This window comes from Synchiropus splendidus, chromosome 4 (genome assembly GCF_027744825.2).
Source record: "Synchiropus splendidus isolate RoL2022-P1 chromosome 4, RoL_Sspl_1.0, whole genome shotgun sequence".
In the NCBI taxonomy this organism is placed as follows: Eukaryota; Metazoa; Chordata; class Actinopteri; order Syngnathiformes; family Callionymidae; genus Synchiropus; species Synchiropus splendidus.
In genome coordinates this window covers 32,778,271-32,794,320 of record NC_071337.1, presented here as the reverse complement: position 1 = coordinate 32,794,320, position 16,050 = coordinate 32,778,271, and the positions used below count along the sequence as shown (strand labels likewise).

General features: G+C 39.7%; 1 protein-coding gene across 5 annotated transcripts in view; it reads left to right on the top strand.

Annotated features, from left to right (window-relative positions):
• Positions 1-270: 270 nt before the first annotated feature.
• Positions 271-16,050, top strand: part of phf14 (PHD finger protein 14) — a 62,680-nt gene continuing 46,900 nt past the window's right edge. For 4 of the 5 annotated variants that reach the window (XM_053863384.1, XM_053863386.1, XM_053863388.1 and 1 more), the window contains exons 1-8: positions 271-384; positions 2,900-3,010; positions 5,215-6,002; positions 8,842-8,974; positions 10,445-10,604; positions 11,741-11,852; positions 12,507-12,644; positions 14,752-14,898. In XM_053863384.1, coding sequence (XP_053719359.1) covers position 384; positions 2,900-3,010; positions 5,215-6,002; positions 8,842-8,974; positions 10,445-10,604; positions 11,741-11,852; positions 12,507-12,644; positions 14,752-14,898 — 1,590 coding nt within the window. In that variant the 5' untranslated portion in view covers positions 271-383. The remainder of the gene's footprint in view (positions 385-2,899; positions 3,011-5,214; positions 6,003-8,841; positions 8,975-10,444; positions 10,605-11,740; positions 11,853-12,506; positions 12,645-14,751; positions 14,899-16,050) is intronic. The other variant, XM_053863385.1, reaches the window with a different exon arrangement.

The window sequence follows — 16,050 nt, the reverse complement described above, 5'->3', positions numbered from 1 at the left end:
GCTTGTGATTTGCCTTGGAGTTTGGCAATATTTTTATAAAAGCGGCTAAATTAGAGACATTTTTTAAATCAAATTTCTTTTAAGAATTTTTATAAACTCTTCATAAGCGAGTTTAATTAAATTCTATTCTCGCGACGCAAAATTTTCAGTGTGGCAGTTTTTGCAGTACAGCAATGTCGAAAGAAATGCATGTCTTTTGACGTTTTTGACCAAATACATTGTCGGAAAAGTGCAAAACCACAGTGCAGAAAGCTTTAGTCACTCCGTTGACTTCCTGCGTCACTTGGTCGTCAGGACGTCATCGCTGTTCTCCATTGTCCTCCAGTCATGCTGGAACCGTAAGAGACATTGGTAGCTTCGGGTTGTAAGGAAAGGAAAGGAACAGTGAGTATTTCCCAATGAAGTGTGCACTGTGTGCGGTAACCGTATTGAAACGCTATGGCATTGCTTACTTAGATCGCATGTTGATGTATCGCCGCATCTTCAGGAGTGTTCACAACTGAAGCTAAGCTAAGCGAAGCGAAGCTAAGCTAAACTAGCTACCTACCTACCTACCTACGTTTTTCTGCTAACCGAGTAAATGTAAAGCTACAATTTTCTTCCGAATTATAGATTACGTCGTTTGTTTGTTTCTATACAATAGCCGTCTTTGCTGTGTTGTATATACTTGGCAACTGCCGGGGCTAAATCACGATTGCGTTTGTGTGTGAGGTCAGATTGAAGTCAGGCAACCGGCTCAAATTATGGATTAAAAAACGTTTCACCTGTCTGTCCAAGTGGATTACCTCAGGAAGTCAGCCTCCCCCTGCTGTTAATGACGAGGAGGAGGCTGATCATCAGTATAGCGCGAGTGACGAGTGATATACTGATGTGTTTTTATTCAATGGATTTAAAGCTGTTCGAGAATAATGTGCCATGAGTGTTTTTATCATGTGTTACATTTTCAGGATCTGACAGCAATTCAATATCAAGTTTGTGATCGTCACTACAGTTTAAATGTAATAAAGACTAAAAAAAACTGATTAAACTGTTGTTTCTGCTGACACATCGTGTTATTGTTTGTGTAAAAAGACATGGGCCTATAACCGATTCGATTAAAACATTAATCAAATGAATTAGAGAATTTGTGATTAGTTAAGATCAATTAACCACAGTTTAGTTGTACAAGAATATTTGCCTCAAGAAGCCACATTTTTCAATTTGAATGAATTTGGTATATAAGTGAAACTAATGATGGACCCATACATACATTTAAACAACAAAATATTGTTTATTTTGCATCAGTTTGACAATGGCACAATAAATCAGGATGCTGGCTATATTCAAGTTTTTATATCACCTTATTAAAACTAATGCTCTTGAAAATTTTTTTTTTTTTTTCAAGTACATTCAGAGTTGTGGAAACCCTGGCTGCGACAAACATCCCTGAATGAAAGCAAACAGACTGCTTTTGTTCAGGGATTCCTCCATGTTTGTTGTTATCATTCTAGCTGCGACATGTCTTGTGCATCAGTGTGACCAGTGGACCAGGAACTCCTGCACTTGCAAAGGTTCTGTATTGTCGGGAGAGCAAACTGTTAAATAAAAACGATTAAATGCAATTCAAATATTTTAATTCGTTAATTATGATTAATTAATCACAATTATATATATATATATATAATTTCAGCGATAATGATAATTATCGCAATAAACACATTTTCCATTCCATGTGTTGTTTATGTTTAGTTATAGTTGTTAACTAAGTGTAGAGATGAGAAATTCAATGTTTCGTGTCTCTCGTAGAACCTGCATGTGTCTGACAGACTGCTCTGCCAGTTTCATTTAGGGGTTAAATTGAGTTTTATGTCTATACTACTACTCCTACTATACACTTACTATAACTTTGTGCCAGTCTGGACACATTTCCTCGATGCAGTTGAAGAAATATTAGAAATAATGTGAATAAATTGTCATTTAGTCATATTCTATTCTCGAAATCATTAAACCGCCAGTCCTTTGTCTTGTGTCTTGAAAAACCCTTTTACAATTCTCTCTCCTAACATGGTTGTTTTCCGTTGCCTTATACTATACTTTGACTGCTGCAGAATTTGTTGATGGTCCCTAACTGATGCCGGGTTGTAATATTAGCGCTGACTGAGATAGTGTGTCCACAATCTGTGAAGTGAGTAAAATGGTTGTTTTTCATTGCCTTATTGAAGATTTCATTAATACTTTAACTGTTTAGATGCCGGGTTGTAGCATTAGCGCTGCCTCTGCTGCTGTTAGCACAGCATGCTGTTAGAGCAGCTGAAGCTTAGCAACACCCTCCGGTCCGACCGTGACATTCGGAATGTTTGTTATTAGAATTATTATAATGTGGTATTTTTTTTCTCAACCGGTGTTTGGCTTAATGGCATATGTATAGTAGGCTCAAAATCAAGCAACAATTTTTACTTGCTTGCTCTCTCTGCTTTTACAAATAGTTAAGACAATATAGGACTTTTCAGATTATTTGATAACTAATCAACGGTGTTGGTATGTTAACCAATATAGGGATGGACGGATGTCTGTTGCTTATCCAATTATCATCTTTTTCCTCAACTGTTTTCATGTTTATCAAATTCATGGTGAGATGTTCAATTCTAATGCTTGGGATTGCTTTCAATTGTGTATGGAAAATTTGCTGCCTATCCCAATTGGAGACAGAAATGTGGATAAAAAGCTTAAACAATCTTGCTCATCCTTTGAATCGGCATCTTCTCTTGGTGCATCCTTGTGTCACATTGGTTGTGATCCTCTTCTCTTTTCCAATAGACACGGTGGAGTCACAACAGAATTAAAGATGTGCGCTATTTTACACAGAAAACGCAGATCCATGACATATTTTGAAATATCTTAAATTTGCCTCCTTTCGCAGTGGACCGCAGTCTGAAGCGTCGGCAGGTGAAACCCTTGGCTGCCTCTCTCTTAGATGCTTTGGATTATGACAGCTCTGATGACAGCGACTTTGAAGTGGAAGATGCCTCTGGTAAACCTCAAGAATAATGTGAATAGTGCAAGAGTGTCCAAACTAGTCTTCAAAGGGCTGCAGGGGGTGTAGGTTTTTGTTCCAACCCAACTAGTACACCCAGCTTGACCAATCAGGTGTCTCAAGACTGTAATCAATCGATTGTTAGTCTGGTGTTGCTTGTTTCAGCTGTCGCCTGATTATTTAAATTGTGTGTGCTTGATGGGTTTGCATAAAAACATTCACCCACTGCAGCCCTTTATAATATATAATCAATAGCAGCTTTGATGATTTGATTGTAAAATTCAATTAACAATGTATGATTTGGAAGCCACTTTACATTCCACTGTGAATTGTTCCAGTAAGAGAATACACATTGTGTAAAGCAGGAACGTGTAGGTGTAAACATTCTCTCTCCAAGTTGTGCCAATACTTTCTGTTCACAGAAATTATCCACAGAAATTTGATGTGATGTTATTGAAGCATGTCAGTAGGGCTGAATGATATTGGCAAGGTTTCATATTTCAATGTTGCGTGTTGGTGCGTCGTGATGACTTTGACAAAGTGACTATGACTGACTGACTATGGATTTAACACGTTTCTTTAGGCCTGGGTGACAAATTCAAATTTACTGCAGTAACCGACGTCATTTTGGCCATGTCAGAAATTTCTGTATTTTTATGTCGACGCCACTTCTGTGTTTTCCCCTTACTGCTGTGACAAGACAGTGGCCAACCACAATCCTTGTTTGATGCTTGTCGCTGCTCACCTGACAAACGGCTGTTGTTTGTCTCTTGAAGGCATCATAAAATCCTCCAGTTTAGGGATTCTGCGATTAGGATTTTTGCTGCAGATCACCAATACCGATCAGCCAGAGTTTGCTGATCACCACCGATCACATGAATTGAAATTAATTGGTAATCAAAATGATGAGACCTTCTGCGTTCAGACACATTGTTTTTATATACCTCTTCAACCTCATGTCCTCTGACAACATGCACAGTAGCGGTAATTAAGGTCTCTCATGTCTGATTCCGAAGGCTCGACGAAGTGGCAGGCATACATGTGACCCCTCATGAGTGTTAACAAACGAATACGTCCATCATTGATTTTGGAAGGGGACAACAGCATTATAGTTTGTGTGTGTGTGCATGCCGCTAAAGCTTCATTGAAGTCACCGGCAGTGTCCGTAATCTGTGGTCGGGATATGGCCGTTTCACCTAAATCATTTGTTCATTTGAACTTTAATTCTTTGCCTAACTCTGTCTCAGAGGGAACTGTGAGAGTGAGTTGAACAGTGTCAGAGTAGTCACAGTTGGAGCCATATAGCCTAGTCAACAGCACAACTTAAAATGAGGCTGTTTCTCGAGCTTGACCTCAAACCCTCTCCTGCATGGTCACTGTTTCTGTTAATACACTCTTCGTACACTCCCTCGCTGCACTCCTTCCCAGGTGGTTGTTGTTGGCTGACTTCAGCTGTCAATCAACAGCAAACTCGAAAGGATGTTTGGGGGGTTGGCACAGTATTGATGTTTGCGATTGCGTAGACATTACATTGCAGGACGAGCGGGGGACGATTTGTTGCTGTTGTTTTTGTGATGTTAATGATCTTGATTTTTCATAGCATGATTTAGATGTGATAATATATCGTTCAGCCCTACATGTCAGCCATCACAGCCCAGTAGACATGCAGAACTTAATAGTACTCCGATTGGATCTCACCTTAATCATTGGTAAATCCACCTTAGTCGTGAAAAAGGGGTGTGACCACTTCTGAACATTTTATCTAGTTTAGCAACCTCAGCCTAGTTGATTGCTCCACAGTCTGCCTCTTCAACAGAGAACTGGTGTTTATGGTTTTATAGGTCAAAGTATTACTTCCGTGTCCCATCAATGTCACTAGGTGCTCAGTATCCACTGTACAGTTTCAACTTGGTACAGTGGTTTCATAGCAAAGGTTGTTTATATCCAAAGATCCAAAAATTTCGGAGGAGACAGTCTAAACTAAAGCTAGAAATGTGGTTTGAGGGACTATATATTAAATTCTTATCTGAGGTTGCACCCCACCTTTCCTATATGAGCCTTTTCAGGTACCGTGCCCATTTTGTGCCACGTCTTGCTCTTCTATATTTTTAGAAGACGGAATTAATTCATAAGCTGTGTCACCAAGTCAAGTTAAGTGTTTAAGATGTTCTAATGTTTATTTTCTATCATAATGTTTTCAGAAGGCACTGGCAATGGGAGTGACGATGAAGGATTCAGAGCAAGTGCTGCTGGATCCGAGATTGAATCAGACAATATTGGATCTGCAGATGATGGAATAGGAGTTGGTAAAAACCTGCCTGTTAGTGAAGATGATAAGAGCAAAGAGCAGTCTTCTTCAGAAGATTTTGCAAGGGAAACACCAACTTCCTGTCTAACCAACAGCCGGCGCAAGACTAAAAAAGTGCTACAACCTGAACCCACTGACCCACCTGGCAGCAGTGGATCTTCTGGAAATAAAAATGAAGAGCTTCAAGTTGAGCCCAAAAAATGGAATTTCCGTCGTAATCGTCCGCTCTTGGACTTCACTTCAATTGAGGAGCTGAATGAGATTGATGATTACGACAGTGAAGATGACAATGACTGGAGACCATCTGCCAGCAAAAAGAAACTCAAGGTTGCTCCTCAAAAAGGAACTGCTGAGGATGAAGAGGGACATGCTGGTAGCGAAGACTACGATATTGATGATATAGGTGAGGATGAACAGGGCGAAGATGAAAAAAACAAAGAAGATATTAATGACGACGATGATGATGACGACGACGATGATGATGATGATGATGATGACGACGACGACGATGACGACAACGATGACAATGAAGGCGACTCTGATGATGGTGATGAAAAGGAAGATGGTGATGACAATGTTAGTAGTGACAGTGAGGAAGTCAAAAAGCTCAAGAAGAAAAGCGCCACCACGTTTGATGAGGAGTTGACTAATGACAGCATTTTACAGGGAAAGGGCCATGAGGTGAGTGTAGACTGTCTTACTAAAAAGTATTTTAAGTTAAAAAATTTAAGTCCTAATTTTTTTAACAACATTTAGTTGTTTGAGAAGGGGTTTTATGATCTCTATTAAAATGTGTAGAAAAAAAGAAGGTAGCATTCAGAACGTACTCCTCATTGTTGTTTCAAAATGTTGTTATAGTCAAAGTACTCTAAACATCCACTCTACATGATTAATGAAATATTGGAATTGATCTCAATTTCTGCTGAAATCACGTGAATTGAGATCAGAAAGCAAAACCAAAATTATCCACACTTGAAGTTCCTTAAATACGTCACACCTCTGGTGAGGAATGTGCTGCTCTTGCTAATATTTGCAGTTATATAGACCACCCTAACCTGTCCAACTTTTTCTTATTAATTTGGGTTTTTTTTTCAAACCCTTGACACTATTTTTTTTCTTGTTATTTATTTATTTTTCAATTACTAATTGGCTAAATATATAATAATAATATATAAATAATAATATATAAATACTGAATGAAAAAAATCCCAAACTGTAAATAGAAATGATTAATTTATTTAAAATGTTGTATTTGTTTGTCATGTTGATTCAAGCAGCAAGAGTACATTTACGAGGGTTTGTGAATCTACAAACATATCTGCATATCACCTTTTCGTCTTAAATTGTGGGTGCCATTAAAATAACATTATGCAGTCCTGCTGTGGATTCTGTTTTACAAAATTCACTGTATGAAACCACCTTTTTCATCTTTATCTTTAGCTTTCATTTGAGCTGTGGTGGTGCGCCAGGCTTGTTTACATGGAGTGGAAACCTTGGATTTTCCTGCAAATTACTTTGGTCTGCAAAATCATATGCCCCCCTTGGAGGACATAATCAATAAAATTTTAATTATTGTGCTACATGGAAGAAAGTAGGGATGCGGTGATCGGCCACTGATCATGATCGACCGACATGAGCGTGATCGGTGAATGCTGATCACTACCTGCCATTGCCGATCAAAAATAAACGAGCATGTGTGACAGCCGACACTCTGGTGAAGCTCCGTGTGTCCGCTACTCCCTCACTGCTTGCTGCTCACTCGGCAGCAGCATGTTTGCTGTGGAGGTTTTTGTCAATTTGTCATTTAAAGTTTGCATCCCAGCACATACACAGAAAAATGCTCTGCAGAGGGAAGCACGTTAAAAGGCTTCAATGACACAAATTACACCATTTAAGGTCGCAGCACTTGACGGAGCACGGAGAGTTTTCGGGGCTCATGAAGGTGAGACCACTGGTTCCTCAGCAGCAGGCTGCTGGTTCGAGTGTGACATTCTGACCGCTAAGCTACTTGCTTAGCGGTGTTTTTCCAGTTGTTCTTTTGACAGAATAGTTGCTGCATTTTCCAGTGTTTTCTATTGTTTTTCCTCCTTGAGGAGGTATGTGAAAACATTTGTCCGAATTTAAATGATAAAATGGTTTTTGTTTTTTTTTGTCACATCATGAACACAGAAGGTCTCATAATTTGCTGATCTGCATCTGTGATCGGCAGCAAACATTCTGATCAGCGCGTCCCTAGAAGAAAATTCCCTTTCCTATAGAACAGCTCTGTTAAATCAGCTCAAAAACCTTCACATTTGGTTGCAATTTACACAGTGTCAATTATCTCTCCTCTCTTGGCACAGATTCATCCTTATCTGTCACTCTCAGCATGGTCTCAAATCAATGTATGCGCATGGAGACACTTGCAGGCACATTACACACAGCTCTCAAGTCTCTCACATACAGCGTGTGATACACATCTTTCTGTAAAAGTTGCATGTGATTGGTGAAAGAGTGTGTATATATTGAGCAAATTATGGTTGGAGCACTGACAGATTTATGTGGTGGAGATGTGCAGAACGAACGAAACAGACCCTAGTGGTACCGGTTTCAGAGACTACATGCTGGTCAAGTGAAGAAACTGACAAAGAATCATTAGAAAACAACAGTGTAGTCTGTCGTTCATTTTAACCTCAGCATCACAGGCTGATAACGCTACAGTGGCCTCAAGTGGACAAAATGTAAGTCTCACGAAAGACTGATTCATGAGGGTTCATCAGTCTGTTTGAGAAAGATATAAAGTACAAGAATAAATAATTACTTAAAATTCTTTGATGTCCACTGTCTTCAAATGTGCGACATGACTTCAATGTCAAGAGCGAACACTGTCAGTTTGTATGTGAAGATTCTCGACATACATTTTAAATATAAAGCATTATTAACACTATGCAGACTAAGGATCACACTTTGAACTAAAGCATCACCATGACGGCGGTCAGCGTTCAGGCTGGGATGCACTGTGTTTGATCACATCATGTGCGCCAGTGTTTATTTGGCTTCGGTGGCAAAGAGTCCCCAAAGCTGAATTTCACGAATTGGCCAAATGTTCAGTGCATCCTTATTGATAAGACCAACTCGGATCACTGAGGTGCTATCTTTCACCCAAATTGCGTTGAGAACCGCGGCACAACTCCATGGATTGCCTGGCGTTTCAATCAGAGCAGTAGCCAAATTCCATTTTGATTTCCATTTGTAGCTTGACAATGCTAGAGATAAAGTTATGTTGTGAAAATGATAAATGATTCATGATTTGGGAATCCGGTAAATTAACTCATCTGTTGTGTATATTATGACCACCAGGTGCTATCCATTGTAAATTACTTAACTAGAGATGTTTACCTGATCCTCTGGTGGTGCTCTTCCTTTTTTCTCAAGCAGCAATGATGCATGGGTTTAGGTTATAATTTTGTAATTTTGATCAGCAGATCTTGGGGAGGTGTTAAGTATTAGCTCAATGTGGATTTTTTTCCTATTTCCATAGGATGGTTTGCTCGAACGGCCCCAGAACTGGAGTGCTCAGCACATCCTCATCTGCTGCGTTTGCTTAGGAGACAACAGTGAGGATGCTGATGAGATCATCCAGTGTGACAACTGTGGAGTGACTGTGCATGAGGGTAAGATCACATCAACACACTATATGCATGCAAACTAATGGGTTATTGCCGTTTGGACAATGGACTGAAGAGAAGATGATTTTGGATGGAAGTTTCTAGATATGGTAGCACCTTCAATGACAAATGATAAAATTATTTTGTTGACAACCACTTTTTTCACGACGGTAACTACTGTAAATAAATGTCTTTTTCTGGACGACAACATGACAATAATGTGTGGGAGTTTTCATTGACAACATGGAAATGTGTATGAAAATGCTTGGCATTTCTGCCAGTAGTGTGTCAGAAGCTAAAAAGGAACAGCTGGAGCGACCTTGTTTGGACACACTCATCACCGGCCCCGTAGTGTACTGTCAGTATGTAGTTAGGTCTATACTGACCACTTAGCTCATTTGTTCTTCTCATACAATTGTGTAAGCTAGACGTACATATTATTAGGGATATACCTCTTGAAGGAGGAAAAAAATCAAAAAACCTTGCAGAATTGCCACTTTTAATTTGATGTGTGTTTACTTTGTCTCATTTTGGTGGAATCTCGAGAGACTGCTGTGTCTGTGAATTATTTACATACTGGCCGCTTGTAGCAGGACCCTGACCATTTTCACAAGTTTCAGATTAGATGGCTAATGAATGCTGCACCTGATTCCAAGACGCTGATGGCTTCTGTCATTTCTATCTCTGCGTAAATGACACCTGAGAACGGCTGGTCATCTAGCTCACTGAAATTAATAATTAAAATTAAAATGTCACGCTTGGACCGGCGAGTGTTGCTAAGCATTAGCTGCACTAACAGCCTGCTACTGAGGAACCAGCAGTCTCACTTTCATGAGCCTGGACTCTGAAACTCTCCATGCTCCATCAAGTGCTTTCATGGATGAAGCACATTTCAAATAATGAATAACCTCAACTGTAGTACACAACATTCAAAGCAATCACGGATCGTCATATAAATCATATAAAGTATTTGATGGTAGAGTGTCACTCATTGAAGTGCAGCGACTAACATGTCTGTCTTGTAATCTGAAAGCAAGCATTGGCCTAGCTATCCTCCTGATAAGTTGTCATAAGTCATAATTGCAGTCCGTTTCCAAAGTATGGTTAAACTATTATTTTGGGATTTTTTTCTTCCATGGCTAACGTCTAGTTTTCCAAGTTCAGCAGCTCCACGAGGGTCTCTCATAATGGGGCTGTATCCTACGTGGCAGTTGTCACAGAATTACAGACTGTGTTCGAAGTGATCTACCAATTTTTAGGTGGACTTGTTTCTTTGCTTGGGTAACTGTCTATTTTGGTGTTGAACATTGCCCTGGGTTTAAAATGGTTCTCTCTGCCTGTGTCATTTACATTGACTGGAAACACGGCAGATATGCAAGTCAATACCTGGAATGATAGGCACTCACATGGAAAATGGTGATTGATGCCTTGTAATACAGGCAGTTCCTGACTTATTTGTACCTTTGTTTTTTCCAGGCTGTTATGGTGTTGATGGTGAGAGTGATTCCATCATGAGTTCTGCGTCTGAGAATTCCACTGAGCCTTGGTTCTGTGATGCCTGTAAAAATGGAGTGAAGCCCAGCTGTGAACTCTGTCCCAACCAAGACGGCATCTTCAAAGAGACAGATGCCGGGAGGTGAAGTATCTTGACCTGTTGATACAACATTCCGATCGGATTTACATTCACTATACATTGTGAAAAGATGAGAAAACTTAGCTTGACGGGGAATGAGACCTGGAAGTATGAACTGAAGAGACATAAGGAAAAGAAACGTGTGATATGTATGTGAAGTGTGGCACCTTCAACCATGTTATCAGTGATAGTTCTCCTGAGCCAAGCTGCACCCAAATTTACTACTTCACTAGAGCATGAAAAACATTGCAAATTAAAATGTGAAGCTTATTACTTGCTGGTGATGGATATCTCTGTATTGGACTTCAGATTTCCTTTCCCTTAAGTGTGCTTTTGAAATTGCATCACACTGAACTGTTTCTACCCCATGCTTAACTATCAATGAATCCATTTCTTTTCAAATTTGCTGACATACAGTGCAGCCATTGTCATGTTATATTTCTTCTGTCATGAGTAATTCCTGATTCTTGATGGAAAAAAAAATCAACAGCATGCATTCATTTCAATCAGTGTCATGGTAAGCATGTCAATGGAAGCCCATTTCCACTTTTTTTCTCTCACATGGCGAGAATGGACTTCAAATGGTGATTAATTAAAAAAAAAAAAACAGTGGGGGAAAAACTAACTCCCCATTAGTAAAACATTCATTGCTGTCACTTGTATATTATTAGTGTCTAATTACTCCTAACATATGTTTGATTAACGAAACATTAAAGATGTATGTTGTTTTCACCTGAAATCCTGTGAATTGCAACCAGAAAACAAAACCAAGATTATGAACGAGAAGGATTGGGCATTTCCGTGAACGCATGGCAGATTCACTGAGCGCTGCTGTTGTCAACAGCTAAGGTGATACAGACCACTTGAATTGAAATGAATACCTAAGGTGAATAAAAATTATTCTTGTCAACATGTCTACGGGAATGAATCACAGGGTTTTTTTTAATCACAATTGAAAGAAAATCGCCTAGCAAATTTCTTTCTTCTTGGTGATTTTTTTTTTTTACTCTCACTGTGTTTTTAACCTGGTGGAAATGGGCTTCCATAGCATATGTCTCCCTTTTGTAATTTGCTAATATTGAGTAAACTATCTTTTAGAGGTCTCTCCATTTTGAAACTTTTTGATATCTCTTTTACAGGTGGGTGCATGTTGTTTGTGCACTTTATGTTCCAGGAGTAGCTTTTGGAGACATCGACAAACTACGACCTGTTACACTAACTGAGATGAATTATTCTAAGTATGGGGCCAAGGCAAGTACCCATGTCAGTCGCAATGCTGTCAGCATTGCAGTTTTGTCAGCACCTTTGTGTTTTGTCAATACAATACAATACTACATTCAGTACGTGCAACATTCAAGGTGAATGTGTTTGTATGAAATGATTATAGTGGACCAATTTTATTATTTTTTTTATGGTTTACTGATGCAGATCTTGCCACGTTCTAATGTCAAGAAGCCGTTACATGCGCCATTGAGTGAAACAGATTTATATGGCAATGTGTTTAAAAATGAGGTTAAGCAAGTTAATATGGAATCATTTTTAAATTAATAATTGATTTCATTTATTTTTCCCGCAACAGGGAAAATCGACAAGCAAGTCATTAACCTTCAGAACGATCAATAACTTCCAGAACAACCTCAAAACTTGATCAGCTCTTCCTTCCAAAAATTTCATTCAAATATGTTTAAAACTGGCACTAAGCCTTTCTGTCTGCTTTAGATGAGCTTTCCCTTTGCTTTCCCTTTGCTTTCTGTGGTTATGTTGTCTTTTCCAAATTACACCTTGAATTTGTAAAAGCAAAATAAGTTATTTTAGTTTGGCAGGCTGGCTGTTCAAAACATTTTTCATAATATTATAATATTATTATTGAATGACTAGAGCTTGTAATCTATTTAATGTCATCAGGAATGCAGTTTTTGTGAGGACCCCCACTTCACACGGACTGGTGTGTGCATAAGCTGCGATGCAGGCATGTGCCGTTCCTACTTCCATGTTACCTGTGCTCAGAGAGAGGGCCTTCTTTCGGAGGCTGCAGCTGAGGAGGTGAGGCAAAACTAATGACAGTGATAACATTTTTTGTTAAAGATCAACTATTCTCCATATCAAACCTGAATTATGCATATGTTTTAAATGTTTGAAGTCCTCCTCTCAATGATGCAGTAAGTCCTTCATCATGATGATGCTCCATTTTGAGGTTATTGCTTCATAAAGTTCTCCTGCGTCTGAATTCTTGGCGACCAAGAGGTTACATGAGTGAAGGCTTAATGCTGCCTCTGTCGTGTCACAACCCGGGGTCGTGAAGGCAGCGGCAGAGAGCCCTCACGTGCAGCTAGATGACTGCGTTTAACAGTCTTTGGCGCGTCATCATTGCATCATCATCACAACATCATCATCTCTGGCAGGATGCAGAAATACATGTGTGTGAATGAGAGGGACCCAAGTGTGTGAAGTCACAGGATGTAGAGATAAAGAAAGGTGGTGGATTTTAAGTACTTAGGCTCAACTGTCCAGGGCAATGGAGGGTGTGACAAAAGAGTTGAAGAAGCAGGTGCAGGCAGGGTGGAATAATTCGAGAAAAGTGTCAAGTGTGATGTGTGACAAAAGGGTGTCGGCAAGGATGTAAGGGACGGTGTACAAAACGGTGATCATGCCAATGTTATATGGTTTGGAAACAGTGGCACTAAGGAAAAGACAGGAGGCAGAGCTGGAGGTAGCAGAGATGAAGATGCTGAGGTTCTCTCTGGCAGTGAGCAGGGTAGATAGGATCAGGAAGCAGTATATCAGAGGGACAGCACATCTCAGGTGATTAGGAGACAAAGTCAGAGAGGCTAGATTGAGATGGTTTGGACATATACAGAGCAGAGATAGCCAGTACATTGGTAGGAAGATGTTGAGGTTGGAACTGCCAGGCAGAAGGTGGAGAGGAAGGCCAAAGAGGAGATTTATGGATATGGTGAAGGAGGACATGAGGTTTGTATGTTTGAGTGAAGAGGAAGCAGAGGACAGGGTGAGATGGAGGAGGATGATCCGCTGTGGCGACCCCTGAAGGGAGAAGCCGAAAGGAAAAAAATATATATATATCTGCATATATTTGTCATTTGATGATGATGGCATGAATGGCCGTTTGCACTAGGGATGCACAGATCCAACTTCAGTGCTCTCAATACCTGGACATTGGGTATCGACTTATCCGATACCAGTGTTAAAGTATTTACCATATTTCTATGCTGCGGGATAACACTGGTCATGCTTTGAGTAAAATGCAACAATCACTTCATGTGAAATTACTGGAATCCTGGAATAACTGATAAAACCACAACATGGGCTGCAGCTCCGCGCTGTTAGAAATCAAAACTACAGCACGGCACCTTGCCTTTTGGGTGCAGATGACTGTAGTTCATGATTGTGTTTTTTATTGTTCTGTTGACACAAGAAACTCTCAACAGTCTGGTCTGATCAGCTGATAAATGACTCATGCCATCTCTTTTATTTGATGATGCACAGATCTGAGTTGGATAGAATAGTGACCTCATTTCTGAGTTCAGTGTTTGTAATATAATGAGTAATATTCTAATGCTTTAAAATTTTACATCAGGTGAAAATGCTAAGCAAAATAACATATGTATTAATGCGGAAAATCATACTACTTGTACTGCTGGAGAGATGCCGACCTGCTGCAGCAACTGATCCAGCCACAATGGTGGGCATTTGGCAATACTATACGAACTATGTTGACCAGTCGTTCTTGCAGCCCTACTCTGAACAAATTTAAAAGGAACTCTGACACCCTAGTTCTACCCTTGTGACAGCTAACATAATGTTTCATTTCAAAACTTGACTAAAAAATGCCATACCAGATATATGTGCCCCAAAATGAAATTTAGGACTGGGACTGTTGAACGTACTGAAACTGGTTGGTTGCGCTGACTGGAAACTAAATTATCCCAAAAATGCATGTAAGGATTGTGTAAAATTTTGTTGTCCAATATTACTTACGACCTGTTGGTTGGAATCGATCTCGGTAGTAAGTCAGATGTTACTTGTAGTTTATAATCAATATGATCTGTGTATGATCAGATATTTTGCTTGTTGAGATGACACTTCTGTTTCTGCCATTGTAACTGATGACATATGTTTCTGCTTCCCTAAGGACATCGCTGATCCGTTTTTTGCATACTGCAAACAGCATGCAGACCGTTTTGATCGGAAGTGGAAAAGGAAGAATTATCTAGCGCTTCAGTCATACTGTAAAGTGTGTTTGCAGGAAAGAGACAAACAACTGACAACTGAAGCGCAGGTAAGCTGCTATGAACACACCTTTTTATTGCTGACTCAAATGCTGTCTTTATTTTTATATTGAGTGATATAAGGAAATGTCTGCACGTTGCTGGTCTCAGCCTTTTATATGGTCAATGACATACAGCTGCCATTCAGCATCTCTGATACTGAAACAAAAGCGCTTGTTTCTCTGCCCCTAATGGATAAATTAACAGGCGCTCGCTCATGTGAAGTCATCAAAGCACGTTTCCGGTCCTCACTCAACACTGCGCTGAATTTGCACTGATTTAACATAGAAGAAGCTTTATCCATAGTGAGTATTAGACTATATGTCATAATTTCATACATATTCATGCAGCGTTCCAGAGCCTAATAGCTGTCAGGGCTTCTAGGCTAAATCCATTGTGCATCAGTATTGTTCTTGTTGACTCGGAAATGCTTGTGCCTCCATTGTTCGTGGCATTTGGTAAAATTAATTACTTGCAATGTGACAGTTGTCCCTTTTAATTAGACTGCATCTGTAGCGAGGTGCCTTTAAAAATGCATTTCTCATGATAGGGTTCATAGCTCATAGCTAGTTTTTTTTTGTAATAAAAAATGTGTTTGGTGTTTTTGGCATATCACCTATGCCTACCTCATAGTATACAAGTAACATCCGACCTGCTCGACTTCTGTCCACCCGTACTCACGACCACCACCAGCACTGTTCGAAGACTTTGATTTGCGTTAAAACCTAAACAATAGGTCACAGTGCATGTGTGCTAAGCCTGCTATCCTCATTCAGTGCTGAGGTAGTGTTTTTTCTTTCTTTTTTTCTTATAATTTAATAACGAGTTATAACAATGCCAGTTGAACAGTATCCCACTAAAGTGGAACACTACATACTCCACTCACAACAAAATTTGAGTTTCCATGATGCTTTGTAGTCAACCAATCACCAGCGGTTAATCCCTGCATCATGGCTCCACCTCCAGAGCCGGTCATCTTAACACCGGAGAAGTGGGAATGCACGTGCGTGAAAATTGTGCACCAAATGCTTTATTGTCAATGATTCACCTGTCATTTCTTAGAAATCTATATTATAGTGATCAACCACTATGTTGGTTGGTTGACAGGGATATAGAGCATCATGGGAACTGTTCACGTTCAAGTCACCATAACTGAGAGCGTG